General features: G+C 47.1%; 1 protein-coding gene across 7 annotated transcripts in view; it reads right to left on the bottom strand.

The window, feature by feature from the left end:
* INO80C (INO80 complex subunit C) overlaps positions 1-17,287 on the bottom strand; it is a 199,107-nt gene that overhangs the window by 27,482 nt on the left and 154,338 nt on the right. For all 7 annotated transcript variants that reach the window (XM_085606851.1, XM_085606854.1, XM_085606852.1 and 4 more), the window contains one exon: positions 3,142-3,209. In XM_085606851.1, coding sequence (XP_085462977.1) covers positions 3,142-3,209 — 68 coding nt within the window. The remainder of the gene's footprint in view (positions 1-3,141; positions 3,210-17,287) is intronic.

The following is a 17,287-nucleotide window of genomic DNA, read 5'->3' as shown; positions in this document are numbered from 1 at the left end:
TTGTTATTTCCCCTGTATCTGCCTCTAAAATATCCTCTGTTGGGGGATGTTTGCGTGGTGTTTTTGTAGGAAGAAGAGGCGGTGTCTGTTCCGATATTTTTGGATGCTCCTCTATAGAAGGAGCGGCGAAAGGAACCACGTGTGGCTGGAGACTGTAATGTACCCATGAATTTAGCAGTCTCTGTGTCCTTTTTCATTTTCTCTAGAGTGGTGTCTACAGCCGGTCCAAAAAGTTGTTCTTGATTGAACGGCTGATTGAGGATAGTTGTTTGTACCTCCTGTTTGAAGCCTGAGATGAGTAACCAGGCATGTCGTCTGAGTAGCACACTAGTGTTAATGGACCTAGAGGCTGTGTCAGCTGCATCAAGGGCACATTTGATTGATGCATTTTTTATTAATTTTCCCTCCTGAATTAAATCATTTGCCTTGGTTTTATATTAATCAGGTAAATGTTGTAATAGGGTTTCTAGTTGGTCATAGTGAGCCCTATTGTACCTAGCAAGTAATGATTGTGTGTTGGCTATCCGCCAGTGATTAGCTGCTTGGGCAGCAACTTTCTTGCCAGAGGCATCTAACAACTTAGACTCTTAATCCAGAAGGTGGCGCATCACCGGAGTTCTGAGAGATGGCACATTTCCTAGCATTAGTTACCACTAGTGAGTCTAAAGGTAGTTGACCCTTGATGTAGGTGGGATCATCGGGAGCGGGTTTATATTTTTTGTCAATCCCGGGATTGAGAATTCTAGCTCTCACAGGGTCCTTGAATATGTTGTGGGCATGTTTAATGACACCCTTTAGCATCTGCAGGGTTTCTACAGTCTTTTGTGACTGTTCAAAGGTGTCTAGAAGAATGTCCTCGTCTGCAGGGTCAGAATGCATCTGAACACCATGGTAGAGAGCAGCTCTATTTACAAGCTGACCAAAGCCAATATTGTCATCTGGGGGAGATGGCTTTGTTGGATATGCCTGGGGATCAGGGAGGTCTAGAGGATCTATTGGGTCATCATAATCGTCCCAATAGTCCTGTGGTACATCTGTGTCATCATCAGGGTCAGTGAAAGGGTCATTGTTGCCTCCCCCACCCCCTAAATCATCATCACCCCGTGGTGGAAGTTTTGGTGAATGTGGAGGAGAGACAGGCTTAGGAGGAAACATAGGAGAAGAGGGTCGTATAGGTGAAGTGGCACAGTCTTTTTTCTTCACAGACACTGCAGGAGTATCTGGTGTGTCCAGTTTCCTCTTCTTGTGTGGAACAGCAGCCACATGTCCTGTGTTGGGGTCTATGTGGAGAGTTTTTTGTTTCAGATCGACAGGATCCGGTCGAAAAAGTTCTTCCTCTTCGGTAACCGCTTTCGGTGCCAATTTCTTCGGGCCCGAGCGGGGTTTGGATTTCTGCTCCGAGGCCTTGGGAGATAGTTTGGGGTCCTTCGTCTTGGCTGTGGAGGTAGAAATCTTTTTCGGTTCCGAATGCATTGTTTCGGATCCAATGTCTTTTCTTTCAGCGTCGAGGTGGTCGGTGCCAATGTCTTTTTGGGAGTAGGCTATGATTCCGTCTTCGGTGCCGAAGCGACTGCGGGACACTGAGATGCGGTTTGCTCGGTCCCGAGCTACCGGAAGGCTTGTCCCTTATCTTCGAAGACGGCCCCGGCGGTGGGGCTTCTGAAGCTTGTTTTTGGTCGCGACTGGGGCCAGCAGGCGAAGTCTTGACATGGGCCTTCTTTTTTTCAGGTGGAGTTGGGGTAGGGGCAATTGTACTCACTCGTTGACCAGGAGTGATGTGGTCGTCTGAGTCGTCTGCTTCGGTCACGATTTCCAGGTCCTCAGAATCCTCCTCCGGGACATTGGGGCCTTCATCGAAGATGTCCACCGGTACCGGAGCTGCTCGCTGCGCCATGATTTGTCGTCGGGTCCGGCGATCACGGAAGGCCTTTTTGGATCTAAAAGAGGAGCAGGCCTGGCAATTGTTCTCATCGTGCTCGGGCGAGAGACACAGGTTACAGAGCTTGTGGTGGTCAATGTGTGGAAATTTAGCTCCACATGGGGGCATTTTTTAAATGGAGTCCTTTCCAGGAGCTGTAGGCCCGAACGACGTCGATCGGCCCAGCGGCCTGCGTCAACCACTGGAACCACTGGAATCGAGTAGTTGAGGTGCGCGTCGAAGATCACGCGATAGAAAACAATACCGTCGAGTTTTAGATAGTTTGCGCGTCGAAAAGGTTTAGCGAATATGGTGCCGAACCGGAGCGCAGAAGTTACATCCAAACCTGATGGCGGAAAAAAACAATCTGAGGATGGAGTCGATGCCCATGCACACTATCGTCCAAGGGAGGAGTCACCTATCTCAGGACTAAAAAAGAGTCTTCCAAGACAACAACAAAGTGCAAGCATCCGAGACCAACACCAGATGGCGATCTATGCATAGTGTACAATCTGCAGCTCATAAGCCTCGAACATTACATTTCCTAGCTTTTGTAACTAAAAGTTTCAATTCTATTAGGGACATGGAGGTGAGGATTACCCCACCTGGCAATAAAGCTTCTGTATCCCTCCCGTTAACAGCAAGTAAAAAAGTTTATCATGGTTATTAATTCTTGGAAAATGCATGTATTTAATAGAGACGTGAAGGAAATCTTTATCATGGTTAATGGAATACATTTATTGTGTGACAATATAGAGCAGCAGTGTATTTTGAGTTATAAAATGCTGGTGTTATAATTTGGCTTGTTTATCTGAATAGGGGTGAGTGACTCCAAAGAAGAGTTAGGAAGAAATTGCAGATGCACAAAGAAAGAAGAAGCATGGATAGTGGTGTAGGACTTTATGTAGACTCCTCGTTCCTGACAGAAGAGGTTACGTCTCTGGGTTCCCAGGTGCTTCTGGGAAAGCTTGTTTATTTGGTGTATGTTTTCTAATGGCTGCCGTTTTGGAAAATGTGTCATTGACAGAAGGAAGAAAGCATAACCCTTGCATCCATATTCTTAATATAATATACCATTTCCTAGCTTTCCTAACAGAAAGTTTACATCCTATCAGTAGTGAAAAGTTATACCGCTTACAAAAAGGGAAAGAAAGTTAACAAAAAAGCACACCTTCCCAAGTCAAAAAAAGTTAAATGGTAGAAGGAAAAAGGTTTGTACTCACTGGAAGACCTGAGATATCTGAATACTTTTTGGCTGGTTTGAAGGAAGGTGGTGCCTCAATAGTAAAGTCTGGAAAAAAAGAAAATCAACAAGTGGACAACAAAGCATAAATAAAAGTTATTCTGTTTCTTGGATTTAGTTGCATACCTTTAAACCATGTCTGCTTTAAATTAATGTTGGCATGTCAAGTTAGTCTTATGAGGAAAGGGCCTCTTAATTTTTTAATTCACGACTGTATTCATTCAAACCAAAAATGTCTGTTTTAGAAAATAGTAACATGTACAGTAATAGAAATATAAGGGCACTAATGCAGGCATCACACACACATTTATACACACTGATAACAGGTTAGATTGAAAAAGTGAAGTTATAGTTAGGTATGGCAATATATCAAACATTACCTCAGAAATTAACTGAAAAAAGTCAAAGATTAGCATGGTGCTATAGCAAACCACAAATTTAACAGCTATAGTTATTTCAAGTAATTATAACTAGCGTCGCCGCCATGTACAGCGCTGTCTTCAATGATGTCAGTTTAGTTGTCACCAGTAAATTTATAAATAATGTCATAGGCCATGTCATGAGTGCTGTAATATGTAAAGTCATAAGCAGTGCATTGTGAGGACGGGAGTTCTAGTTACTTGAAATCAATAAAGAAAATGCAGCTATTCAACAGTTATAGTTTAAAATGTTACGTTTAGACTGACATTTTCACCTACCTATAACGTCACTTTAACTTTTTTTTCATGCAAAGTAAGATACCAAACTATCTCACTTTAACCTTTGTGTTTTTTTTAATGAATTTCTACTTTTAACGCAAATTATTATTTTACTATCATACATAAGGCAAGCCCCCGCCGAGCCTTTGGCTGTTTGCAGCATTTGCCACAGGGTGTGCGTCCAACTCCCCACAGCCAGCCAAACCCCTGTGCTAAACCCCCACATCACACACAGCTTTCAGCAGGCCGCAGGGCCAAAGATGATTTGTACATCAGGCTCACACATACTCTATCACCAATCCCTAGTTTCATGTGAGATGGCAATAACACATTACCAGAAGATGGGTGGGTTACATTCCAGACTGGACACCCCTACTCTGGTAAATGGACTTGGCTTGACACCTTCTCCATTAATGAGGAACCATAGTGAATGGGAGGGGACTAGGAAGGACATAAATGAACTCTGGTATGTTCAAGATAAACACAATCTGTCTTCGCAATGGAAAGCACTATGTGCAGTACATAAAGGGGCGTCCAACACATAATTCACCAAGTCCTCTGTGAACCATACCACCCACAAAAACATTAACATAAGGTCCCAGGAATGATTAAGGTGAAGGACCTTGGTTATGGGGACTGAGTTAACATTTTAGTGATAAAGCCTGAACACAGTCCCCCTCACAGGTATTGGTTAAAACATCCTTGCCCCGGACCATCACACTGTTGCCATCAGAGCCAATTTCTGTAGATTCTGGGCATAGAGGGTGTAAGAAATTGATTCTTTTTTTGCGGTGAGTGTCTATCACAAACTTTGTCAGGGTGAGCCCGCAAAATCTCTAAATTAACCTGAGCTCAAACCCCTCATGGCTATGGCACAGAGTAGACAGGCTTAATTTGGGGATATGTGTAGTGTATTCATGCAGTACCAAAACAGTCATAAAAACAATACAAATCTCAAACCGAAGTAGACAAGTGGAGTAACATTTAATAAACAAAATTACAAAAATCCAGTAAGGGGAACAGGGAAAATACATTTTTTATAGTTTTAAGAAGGAATAGCGCAAAGAAGCATAAAGTGCTAATAATAGTCAGTTGTAAACCAGAACTTAGGCGCAATTTGACACAGAGCGCAGGCTGGATACACCAATCAGGTTAGTCCTGGTCAAAGATTTTACCTTTTGACGGCTTCTTATGGTTACCCCCACTTTTTGCTAAATGTAATGCTGTTTTTGACGAGTCTGACTGACTGGAGTCCTGATTAGCAGGATCTCAATCTGCTGCTTTCTCCCTAAACTGTTGTCTTATGTGTTTAGGTACACTCCAGATTGGATACTAGTGTACCCTTTGTCAGTCCCTAGTATATGGTACACATGTACCCAGGGCATAGTACCCCAGAGGCCTCCCATGGGCTGAAGCATGTATTATGCCACCCATGAGAGGCCATGCAAAATGGAACTACAGGCCTGTCATTGCAGCCTTTGTAAATTGGTGCATGCACCACTTACTTAGATATAGTAAACCTATATTTTAAGGGTCACTGCAATTAAAACCTATACGTCACCCCTCTAGCAGGCCTTTACAATCCTGAGGCAGGGTGCTTGGTTCTAAGTGAGAGGTTGCCCCTGCATGAGCAGGTCACCTCTGTAGCCTATGGAGTCCATTCTCCCAGCTTGTCAGTGAAGCAGCCATATACAACATATAGAGGGGCATCACGCGAGCGCATGATGACCAACTCTAAAACGCTATTGTGTTTGGTGTCAAACATGTTGAAATAATACCCCCACACCGGTAGCCGGTGTGGGAGGTATGATTCAACCCCTCAGAAGCTTCCTTCGTGGGGCTCCTAGAGTTCCCAGTACCAGCAGTCTAGAACTGGACAGCACAAAATGGTTACTGCCAACCAGAGACACATTTCTGCCATATTGCAGCTGAGGCAAGCTCGAGCAGGGGAAGGTAGAACAATAGGCATTCTGTCGAAGGGGAGGTGTGACCACATCCCAGACAGGATTTAGAGTATTAGGTCTGGGTGGGTGCGCCTACCAGCGACTGAAAGTCTGCATGAGGGGCACATTTGGTGTCCCGGTGCATAGTCCAGGTCAAACTAGTCCTGGGAGCTGTTGGCTCCCGCTCTGGCATGAAACAGGACAAAGGACATGGGAGTAATCGCCCCCAGTCCAGACCCTCCCCTGGAAGGGTCCCCTGAATCTTTCCAACCATCTCCCGTGGGTACTTAAGGGCTTACCAGGCTGTAGGACCCTAGATTCGTCGTGGATAAGATTTAGAACTGAAACCACTGCACTTAACCGTCTGGACACTGGACTTTGTCTGTGCCTGTGTACAAAACAAACTCCACGCAGGATCTGTGGAGCATCCAAGACACCTGAAGATAATCTCCCTTGTAGAGAAGGAGTCACTCACCTGCATTTGCAGGCACTGAAACGCAGCTGACCGGTCTGCTGATCCTGAGCTACTACAGACTCCGAAAGGCTCTGTAACACAGGAGGTGATCAAATTATACAATCCTGTATAGTCCTTAACCTTACTAACCAATAACCAGCCTTCCAAAGCCTTAGTGGCACAATCTACAAAGTCAGTCCAGTCCTGAGTCTGTGTCTTCTGGGTATCCCTGAACAACAACCTGTATTGTTCAGTGTAGGAGAGTAGGGTCTGCTTGCTATGTTCACCCCCACTTTTTGCTTTTGCCTCACTGGTTTTCGACTTGGATGTGGCTGTGGGCCTGCTAATCAGACCCACAGCCCAGCTGTTCTCTCTCTAAATTCATACTATGTACTTTAGGTGCATAACTCAATTGGTTAGGATCACCTTATTGGCCCCTGTATAGTGTACCTTAGGTACTCGGGGCATAGGTGTACCCTAGGCCTACCAGGGGCTGCAGCATGTATTATGCCACCCCTGGCCTGGCCTGGCCTTCCATTATGACACAACTGGCTGATCACTCAGCTGGGGCAAGGTCGTGTAATCACTCCTTGCTTCGGTGTAGTATTCCTATACCTACCTTACATATAGACACATGTGTACCTATCAGCCACTCCTATGGCAGGCCTTAACAATCCTGGAGGCAGAGTGCTTGGTAACATGTGAGATGGTGCTCTAGCATGAGCTGAGCCTGTCTGCAGCTTTCGGAACCATGTCCTTATAGCTGTTCTATGAAATAGCCTACCATATACTCTTAAAGTACCTTATAATCTTAAACGGTTATGGTAACTATGGTTTGGCTTTATCAAAACATGTCGTGTAAGGTGTCTAACACTTTGGAATAATACCCCCATACCATTTCTGGCGATGAGGATATTATTCCTCCCTTCTAGAGGGAGAAGACATGTTGAAACCTACTTACCCGGTTAAAGTTAACCAGAGCCCCAGCATCACAAAATGGATGCTGCTGCCACAGACACAAGTCTGACCTCCTGCTGCTGGGAGTCCTTCCAGCGAGGGAGGCTTGGACAATAGGTTTCCTGCCTTGGGAGGTGCGAGCACCACCCCAGACAGGAGTTAGTGTATTGGGGCTGGGAGGGATGAAAGAAACTAGACACTGCCTGGGGCACACAAGGTGTCCCATGCATAGTCCAGTTCAAACCGGCGCTGGGGCACTCCAGCCCCAGCTCTGGCGCCAAACTGGTCAAAGGAAAGGGGGTGTAGCCACTCCCCTTCCTGGTCCCACCCATAGGAGGGACCTTGCAGGTAGCCCAGCCCACTAGCCCAGTATATCAGTAGGTAGCTGAGCCCTGCTAAATTAGATTAACCTGAATCTGCAACTTGAACAGAAACTCTGGACCTTCGACATTCGACCTCAGGAAGAAGACTTAAGAAATCTCCCTTGTGGCCAAGGAGTGACCACCCTGGGCAACCAGGCACCATCCAGCGACCGCTGCTTGCTTTGCGACTGATCCTACGAGGGACGACTGCAGAGACTGACCAGCGCCGAGACTTCCAAACACCTCTGACCCAGATCCACATCTCCAGCGAAGCTGAGACCCGTGGAGGCGACGAGGGACGTGGGACCGGCGACTTGGGAAAAGTGGCTAGTAACTGACTAGCGCGACTTCTGAGGCTTCCTCGAGGCTGTGCTTGGGGATTTGAGAAGCCCCCATCCCGAGCACCATCTGCAAAGAAGATCAGCTCCCCCCACTTCACGTGTTCTGCGTGGGGCATTTCTGCACCCGAGTTGCTCGACATGTTGTCCGGTTGCTGGCCCGTTGACTAGTGACCTCTGTGACGACGAACCTTTTGTTTCATCTTGCTGGTCCGGCTCCTCCAGACTGGCACCCGCTCCTCTGAGAAAGAGAAGCACCCCAGACCTTCCTGGTCTGCACCAGAAGCAAGTCCTCCATCCTGCGTGGGTTCCGCTTGCCAAGGCTTGTTGGGTCCTGACTCAACATCGACGCCGCCGACAGCAGGAGCCTTCGTGGGACAGCTCACCTCCTGGTCCTGGTCGTCCTCGAAGTCTCCTGGTACCCGTGGCTGCTGCAACAAGCTTCACCTCTTCAACTGCATCTTCACGACATCGCCTGGTTCCTTCCTGGCTCCTGGCTGGTGACCTAGACTCTGTCCTGTCTGCTTGCAGGTTCCTTCCTTCTTGATCCCCACCTTGGGATCCACCGGACACTCTTCACTAGCAACTTTCCTTCAGGCATCCATAGAAGTCCACGACGAAACCCGGCGCAAGTTCACACCTATGCACCCGCAGCCCGTGGGCTAGATAACTTGAGTACTCCGGTGCTCACAAGGGAATTGACTATCCTAGGGTCTAGTTTCCGAGTCTCGACTTTCTCGCTATCCCAGAAGTGTCCTAAAACTGTTAAATTCTAATACTTACTGATTCTATCGACTTTTTACGCATTATGCGTGAGTGTTTCCACTCTGCACCTGAATCCCGTGGGCCTCCCACTTCCTAACCTTTGGTAGTATAGTGTAGCCCCAGCGATTCCCTAGGCCTGGGCCTAACTGTATTACTTACCTGTGTGACTTAATGTATGCTTAAATAAGACTGTGTTGTACTTACCTCTAATCTCATAAAGAGTGCTGAGGGTTCGACTAGAATAAATACATTCTATTTTTATATATATCTGTTGTGGTGTCCTTTCATTTGGTATTCAAGGGGTTACAAATGGTATAACAGCTGGCTTCACATGCCATACAGAGTTTAGCCTAAGACTGCTCTTGTCCATGCTACCACTAGGACAGCTGGTCTATAAGGTTGACTTTACAACTAATCACCATAAGGGTTGTTTGGACTGATACAAGGTGTACACTACAATTAGTGACATCATATATCAGGCCAACTTCTCACATTCAGTGGTTAGGCCAAACCCATCAATCAGAGCACTCTTCAGGACAGTGTAATTGTCAGCATCCTCATCACTAACTGTGAGGAGCTTGTCTCTACCTTTCTCAGAGAAGGAGAGGCACAATATAGCTGCCCACTGACTTTGGGGTACCTGCTGTACTTTGCAAGCTCTCTCCAAAGCAGTTATCCATTTGTGGATGTCATCCCCACACTTGTAGGGAGGGACAATCTTGCTCAGGTTTCTATTATTATAGGTCCTGTCTCTATCCTTAGGGATATTGCTGCCACCAGTGGGGTCTAACCCACTTAACTTTTGCTCTCTGGCCAGAGCAAGCTTCTCTTTGGCAAGGGCAAGTTCTTCCCTTTCAATCCTCAGATTGACTTCCCTCATTCTGGCCTGATGCTCTTTTCTCTGTGGAGAAGTCATTCCCCTATGAGAAGAGGCATTGGAGCTATTAGAGACATGGGAGTGGATAGATTCCCTAGAAGGGGATCTTCCTCTCCCATCTCTCTGGTTAAGTCCACCTGAGGGTCTGAATGGGGGGGATCCCATTCTGAACCCGATGTAGGCTTAAGTTAGCCTGGCTAAGTCTCCTAACTTGGACCTGGCTGTCTACCTCATCTTCTGAAGTCCCTTCTGACTCATCTTGATCAGTATGATGAGGGGAGTCTTCTGCAGAGGGCAGACCGTCATTGGTACCTAGGGCACCATCCTGGGAGGCTTTCTGAGCATCATACTCTTCTAAGATCTCCACTAGATAAATGAGGGTAGGGTTTGAACCCTGTTTTAACTTTCTGGAGGTACACAATGGTCTCCTCTCCTGAAAAGTTAGGGTATTGTATCTGGAGGGTATCTTCCTAGGATATCCCTACCCTGGGGGAGAATCACCTTGATCTCCTCTCAGAGACATGATCTAGTGAGGGTGTGGTGTGTGCACCTACCTACACTAGTTGTATCTACTAAAACCTCTCTAGTAGTTGTAGTCAGGGTGTGCTAGGCCCTTCAACCTACAACAACTAAGTTCAGTAGAACGTAAGTATTTATAAGCTATGTTATATGTACCTGACAAATATCCTTGTGATCTTTCAATTTAGTATCTCAAAATTACAATGGTATTAACAACAGCAAGCCCAGATCCCAACCGCTGCTCACCAATGTGAGAAATTGGCCTGATATATGATGTCACTAGTTCTAGTGTACACCTTGTATCAGTCCAAACAACCCTTATGGTGATTGGTTGTAAAGTCAACCTTATAGACCAGCTATCCTAGTGGTAGCATGGACAAGAGCAGTCTTAGGCTAAACTCTGTAGGTCATGTGAAGCCAGCTGTTATACCATTTGTAATCCCTTGAATACCAAATGAAAGGACACCACAACAGATATATATACAGGGCTCGACAAATCTAAAAAAACTTACTTGACCTGCAGGTCGAGTGAGTAGACTTTTGTACTCGACCTAACATCAATACACTCGACCCACAAATTGATCGCATATGAATTTTTTTCGAAACATTTGCAGCGCCAACAACCCACTTACTATTAAGCTGGACTTACATCACAGCAATGCACCAACAACAAGACTAACAAAAGAAAAGGAGGCAAGGTCAACTTACCCACCACAGACACATGGGCTCACCAGCACGCCAGCTGCAACACTGCTTACGCCAGGCAGGCACGCACATAGCAGTTTAAAACGTCTCTGGTCAGGCACACTTACTGTCACATATTAGAAAATCCTGCTCCCTAATAACCAGCATGCAGCAAAAATAAAAGCTAACAGGTCTCTCTGATCTGGACACAACCTTAATCATTCCAAAAAGTACCCCTGGCATAGGCACTGACAAAACCAATAGTCTAGTTTTAATGTGACATTGGGGTCTGCCCTGTGGATTCTAGCAGCTGAGGCTGTTCCCTGCAATTGCGCCATCTTTTTACGGAAACAACTCCGATAGCGAAGCTCACTCCCCCCTCCCAAGGCCTAACTCTGGGCCTAAACGTACTTTTTGGGGGGAAACTGGAGCTGTCGTAATTAGCGGTCACACAATCTGCACAATCTGCACCTAGGTGATGAGTGATGAGTGACACTTTCTTGCGAGCAAAATCAAGCAATGAAGGTGAGGGAAACATACAAATATTCACAAATACACCCACTTGAGCAACGTGAAACAGTGTCAGCATAGTACATTCATGCTATATATATATTACATGATCTCACAATGTTCTAATGCAACTATATTCTATATAAATAAACAGTGTTACAGTAACAGAAATTACATTGGAGACTGTTCAGCCTATCATAGCAAATTACAATATCCCCTCTATCTATTCAGAATAACCCAGGAACACTGGAAGCAATTCTGTAAAAGGGCACACATTCTGAAATCATCCCCAAGATGAAGGAGAAGTAGATACGACATCAATTGTGTCATGGAGAGAAGGTGGGTTAATACGAATGGAATCTTCTCTCCCTAAATGTTTTATCATGCAGGGTTATTCCATTTGACTCTTGAATTAATTCAGCACAGAATGCTGTATGCTTTAACGCACTTCGGGTTTTGGGTTTAATAATATTAACACATGTATGTTTGAAGAAATGAGATACAGGATGACCATATATATATCGTTCAAGGATTACCGTGATCGGATAATCAAAAGCTTTGTTCTACTTTGTTATAAGGCACGAGGTCACAATTATGGCTGTTGAGACGCAGGAGCTGTTGGACCTCAGGTGAGGTAAGAGTCAGCACATGTCCCACTTTTTTCTGGGAAATTACAAATAAAGTAGGTGATAAATGTTATTACCCTTTCTCGAATTTTATCTACATACTAAGTATGAGAGCATTTGTTAATTTAACCTATAATCTGCGCACTGTCTTCGCTGCTTTGCAACATACCCGCTCGGAGGTCCCGGCGGTCGCGGTATTCTTGGACATGGAGAAGGCCTTCGACTCTGTTGAGTGGCCTTTCATGCGGCATGTCCTGAGTCGTATGGAGGTGGGGCCGGTGTTTTTGCAACTACTTGCGGCACTCTACTACTCACCCACGGTGCGCGTTCGGATTGGATCCTTAGTCACTGATCCCATACAGATTTATAGAGGCACGCGGCAGGGATGCCCTCTTTCACCTATACTGTATGCCCTGACGGCGGAACCCCTGGCTTGTGCGCTCCGGGAGTATCATGGCCACAGAGGCATTCGCTTCCCAAACTATCATCTAATTGTTTCAACGTATGCGGACGACACGCTACTCTACGTACGAGAGCCCGAGACTCACCTTTCTCCGGTATTAAGGGAGGTGGTCCTCTTCGGTTCTCTTTCAGGTATAGGGGTTAATTGGAACAAGTCCACAATGTTTCCTCTAACGCCAGCCACGGCTCGCTTTGAGCCGGAATACCCCCTTTTATGGTCCACGGAGGCGGTCCGATACCTGGGTATCCGGCTCCATACTGACTCGGAGGTTGTTCTGCGGGAAAATTATGGCGTTGCCATCTCCAAGCTGGAGGATGATGTAGACAGATGGATTGCCCTTCCACTCTCTTTGATGGGCAGAGTGGCACTCATGAAAATGATAGTTCTACCGCGTTTTCTTTTCCTATTCTTGAACATTCCCATGGTCCTGTCCAGGGCATTCTTCAGCCGTCTTCGCTCTCTTTTGGTGCGTCTGGCATGGAGTGGCAGGCAGCCACGCGTTGCCTGGAGGATACTGACGCTACCATTTGCGATGGGAGGCCTTAGTGCCCCCGACTTGGAATTGTATTATAGAGCTGCCCAATCCTCACACACACATTATTGGATACATGGACCCTCGGATATACCACACTTGCTAATTGAGACTATCGTTGCTGATCCCCGGCCTCTGCCTGCCTTGCTGTTCTCGCCTCGCGACAGGCGCACGGGCATAATGGACTCCCTTAACTCGGTTGTACACGCTTGGCACTATATACTGGCCGCTCACGCGGTAACATTCTGTATGCCCCATTGGCCTGTTTGGACTGGTGCAGCTGGCTGGCGCCCTGTAGGGACAGAGGTGTCCTCCTTGCACTGCAGTCTCTCCATCTACATACCATGGGGGACCTTTTTGAGAACGGTACTGCCCGTTCCCTGAGGGATGTCACTGAGGGGGATACAGTCGGCACTTCCCTAGCGCTTTTTCAATTTCATAGAGTTCGACACGCTCTTAGGGAACTATTGGGAGACGATATGGCGGAACCCCCAGAGATCCCCATATTGACCACCATTATTAAAGCTGAGTCATCGGCTAAGTTGGTCTCTAGAATTTACCACTCCACGCTAACTGCTAGAGACAGCGCATACGCGAAGCCACGGCTGGCATGGCAACGAGACCTGCAGATCGATTTGACCGATGATAAGTGGAGATACTGTTGCCTGAGCACTAAACGAATCTCACTCAATGGGCGCCATAGACTGGTTCACTTTAAGTTCCCCAACCGGGTTTACCACACACCGGAGCGATTACACCGCTTTGGCCTACGTGACGACCCCCAGTGTGATAGATGCGGAGAGCCTACGGCTGATTTTTTCCATGTGGCTTGGATCTGCCCGGGGGTTGCCCACTTCTGGGGTGAGGTATTCTTGGAGATTAACCGCGTTACGGACATGTCCCTGTCCCCTGACCCGCTCCTCGCTCTACTAGGCTATTCACAACCACTGCCCAAGACACATAGACGCCTTGTTGATATGGCGCTGCTGCTTGCGAGGAGATGTGTAGCGGCATGTTGGCTTCGCGGCCCAACGCCGACTCTGACTCAGTGGACTAGAGACATGCTTTACTGTTGTACGCAAACCGAAATTTACAGCTAATTATTGCCGCCCCGCAACAGACCTAAACATTTTTGGGCCCTATATTTAGCCCAGAAACCGTCTCCTGCACTTGCTGAGCAGGGAGAGGCCACGTCCCCGTAGGGGGCTACCCCCACCTCTTGGGATCTAGTGGAACTGTACTATCTATGCTATGTATTGCTTGCCCTTGTCCCCCCTACCCCCCCCCCCCTCTTCCTCTTCCCATTTCACACGACTATGCGTAGGATAGGGTGCTATGGCATGTTTAGTTGATGTGACTGCTTTTCTGTTTCCATTATAAATCCTTTTTCCGATTATTTCTTGATTTATCCTAAGACATATGCTTGGTATGTTTATATAGGATTCGCTGCAGAAGGATGTGTATGGTTGGACTGTGTCTATGCTTTGTTTTTGTTGGTTGTAATTTTTTTTTTCCTAAAAATAAAATGTTAAAAAAAAAAAAAAATTATGAGAGCATTTGTGCACCCGGGGAGGGAAAAGAGGGAGGGGGGGCGTATACGAGGTTCCTGGCGCAAGCGATATCTGAAATGTGTGGTTATAACTACATTAGAGAGATTCGGCACCATGTCTGGTCTTAAAGTAAACAGGAGTAAGTCCTACATTTACTCAACACAAAACAACATGGATGCACAGTCCCTTCCTGAAATCGTAGCGATTGAAATGGAATATATTGCAATGAGAAAGCTGGTGGTACAAATAGGCTGAGCACAAAGTGATCTACTAAATGGCAATACAACGCCTGCACTGCAGTGAAAAGAAGTGGAAATAGCTTCCGGAATACGCAGCCACTCTCAACAAGAGGGAAACTATCCATTTCTAAAATGGAGGTGCTACAACACCTACTCTATTACTTTGCAACACCGTTGATATGCATTCCCAAATGAATGTTCAGGAAATTCGAAAAAACTCTTACAATTAATATGCTGGGAAATGAGACAGAGTAGCACTAGCCAAATTGAAATTGTCAGCAAAGTTATATTATATATATTATATTACGCAGCTGGGCAAATGTGTTGGCAACTAGATCTATAATTATTTAAACCAAGATGAAGGTAGGTCACAACTCAAGGCTATTAGAAACCCTCAACTACAGATGGAATCGTTGCAAAGGACAAAAACAAGACTCCCTCCTAAGCTTGTGCCATCCAACACAGGGATTGCAGTCACTCCAGCAGAGGAGACTAGAGCTGTGAGAAGAGAACAGGGTCATTTAGATAGGTTGCTTTTATAAAGGAGGAATGCATAAAACTTTCAGCGCCCTAACATCACCATAATCATACATAATGGAAAAAACTGCGACTCACCTCTCCTAGACGGCAAGCCAAATCGCCCTGCACTCCCGACTCCACTGAAGAGAGCGTGTGGTGGCGTGCTGCGTCACTGCTGCACTTTAAGCAGCACAGCGCGGGGGCAGGCCAAAATGATATCTTGGGCCGTCATTGGTAGCGCTTTTCGCGCGCTACACGATTGACGGCCCTGGGACCCACAAAATGATAGGCAGCGCAGCACACCACCACCACTATGTTAGGTGGTGCGTGCACCCTGCTGCCGCCTAGAGCCTTCACCACACACCGCAAAAATCACTCGCATTTGCGAGCGGTCGAGTACATTTTTCGAGCCCCGATATAAAAATAGAATGTATTTATTCTAGTCAAAATACCCTCAGCACTCTTTATGAGATTCGAGGTAAGTACAACACAGTCTTATTTAAGCATACATAAGTCACACGGGTAAGTAATACAGTTAGGCCCTAGGGGCCACGCAGACCATATACTAAGTAAGTGGGATAAGGACCACTGTCACGAACACAGGTTAGGCCTAGGGTTAGGGAATCGCTGCGGCTACATTATACTACCAGTTGCTAGGAAGTGGGAGGCCCTCGGGATTCAGGTGCAGAGTGGAAACACTCACGCGTAATGCGTTAAAAGTTGATAGGTCACGAGCCAGGAGCCGGGAAGGAACCAGGCGATGTCGTGAAGATGCAGGTGAAGAGGTGAAGCTTGTCGCAGCAGCCATGGGTACCAGGAGGCGTCGAAGACGACCAAAACCAGGAGCCGAGCTGCCGCACGAAGGCTCTTGCTGTTGGCGGCGTTGATGTCGAGTTCGGACCCAACAAGCCTTGGCAAGCGCAACCCACGCAGGATGAAGGATTCGCTTCTGTTGCAGACCAGGAAGGCCTGAGGTGCTTCTCTTTCACAGGGAAGCAAGGGCCAGTCTGGGTGAACCAAACCAGCAGTGGAAAGTTACAGGTTCGTCGTCGCAGAGGCTACTAGCCAACGGGCCAGCAACCGGACAGACGCATCGAGCAGGAAAATGCAGAAGGGCCCCACGCAGAACTCGTGGAGTGTGGAGGGCTGATCTTCGGTGCAGATGGTGCTCGTAGTTGGGGCTTCTCAATCCCCAGAGTACAACTTCGAGGATGCCTCAGAAGCTGCGCTGGAAGCTACTAGCCAATTTTCCCAGGTAGCCAGTCCCACGTCTCTCGTCGCCTCCACGGATCTCAGCTCGGCTGTGGATGTGGATCAGGGTCGGAGAAGTCTGGAAGTCAAGGCGCTGGTCGGGCTCTGCAGTCGGTTACTCGTAGAACTTTGAGCAAAGTAAACGGCAGGTTGCTTGATGGTGCCGGTTTGCAGAGGGTGGTCACTCCTTGGCCACAAGGAGATTCTTCAGTCTTCTTCCGTAGTTGAATGACGAAGGTCTAGAGTGTCTGTTTCAGTTGCAGTTTTTCAGGATAATCCAAAGTCCTAGGGACTCAGCTCCCACTCTTATACTAATCTGGGGGGCTGGGTTACCTGCTAGGTCCCTCCTATGGGTGGGACCAGGGAGGGGGGTGGTTACACCCCCTTCCCTTTGTCCAGTTTCACGCCAGGACTGGGGCTGGAGTGCCCCAGCACCGGTTTGAACTGGACTATGCATGGAGCACCTTGTGTGCCCCAGGCAGGGTCTGGTTTCTTTCATCCCTCCCTGCCCCAATACACTAAATCCTGTCTGGGGTGGTGCTAGCACCTCCCAAGGCAGGAAACCTATTGTCCAGGCCTCCCTCGCTGGAGGGACTCCCAGCAGCAGGAGGTCAGACTTGTGTCTGTGGCAGCAGCGTCCATTTTGTGACGCTGGGGCTCTGGTTACTTTAACCGGGTAAGTAGGATTTCAACATGTCTTCCCCCTCTAGAAGGGGGGAATACTATCCTCATCACCAGAAATGGTATGGGGGTAGTATTCCAAAGTGTTAGACACCTTACACGACATGTTTTGATAAAGCCAAACCATAGTTACCGTAACCGCGAGGATTATAAGGCAC

The sequence above is a fragment of the Triturus cristatus genome, chromosome 5_2 (genome assembly GCF_964204655.1).
Source record: "Triturus cristatus chromosome 5_2, aTriCri1.1, whole genome shotgun sequence".
Classification (NCBI taxonomy): Eukaryota; Metazoa; Chordata; class Amphibia; order Caudata; family Salamandridae; genus Triturus; species Triturus cristatus.
The sequence above is the reverse complement of the archived record's forward strand: the minus strand, read 5'-3'. Positions and strand labels throughout refer to the sequence as shown.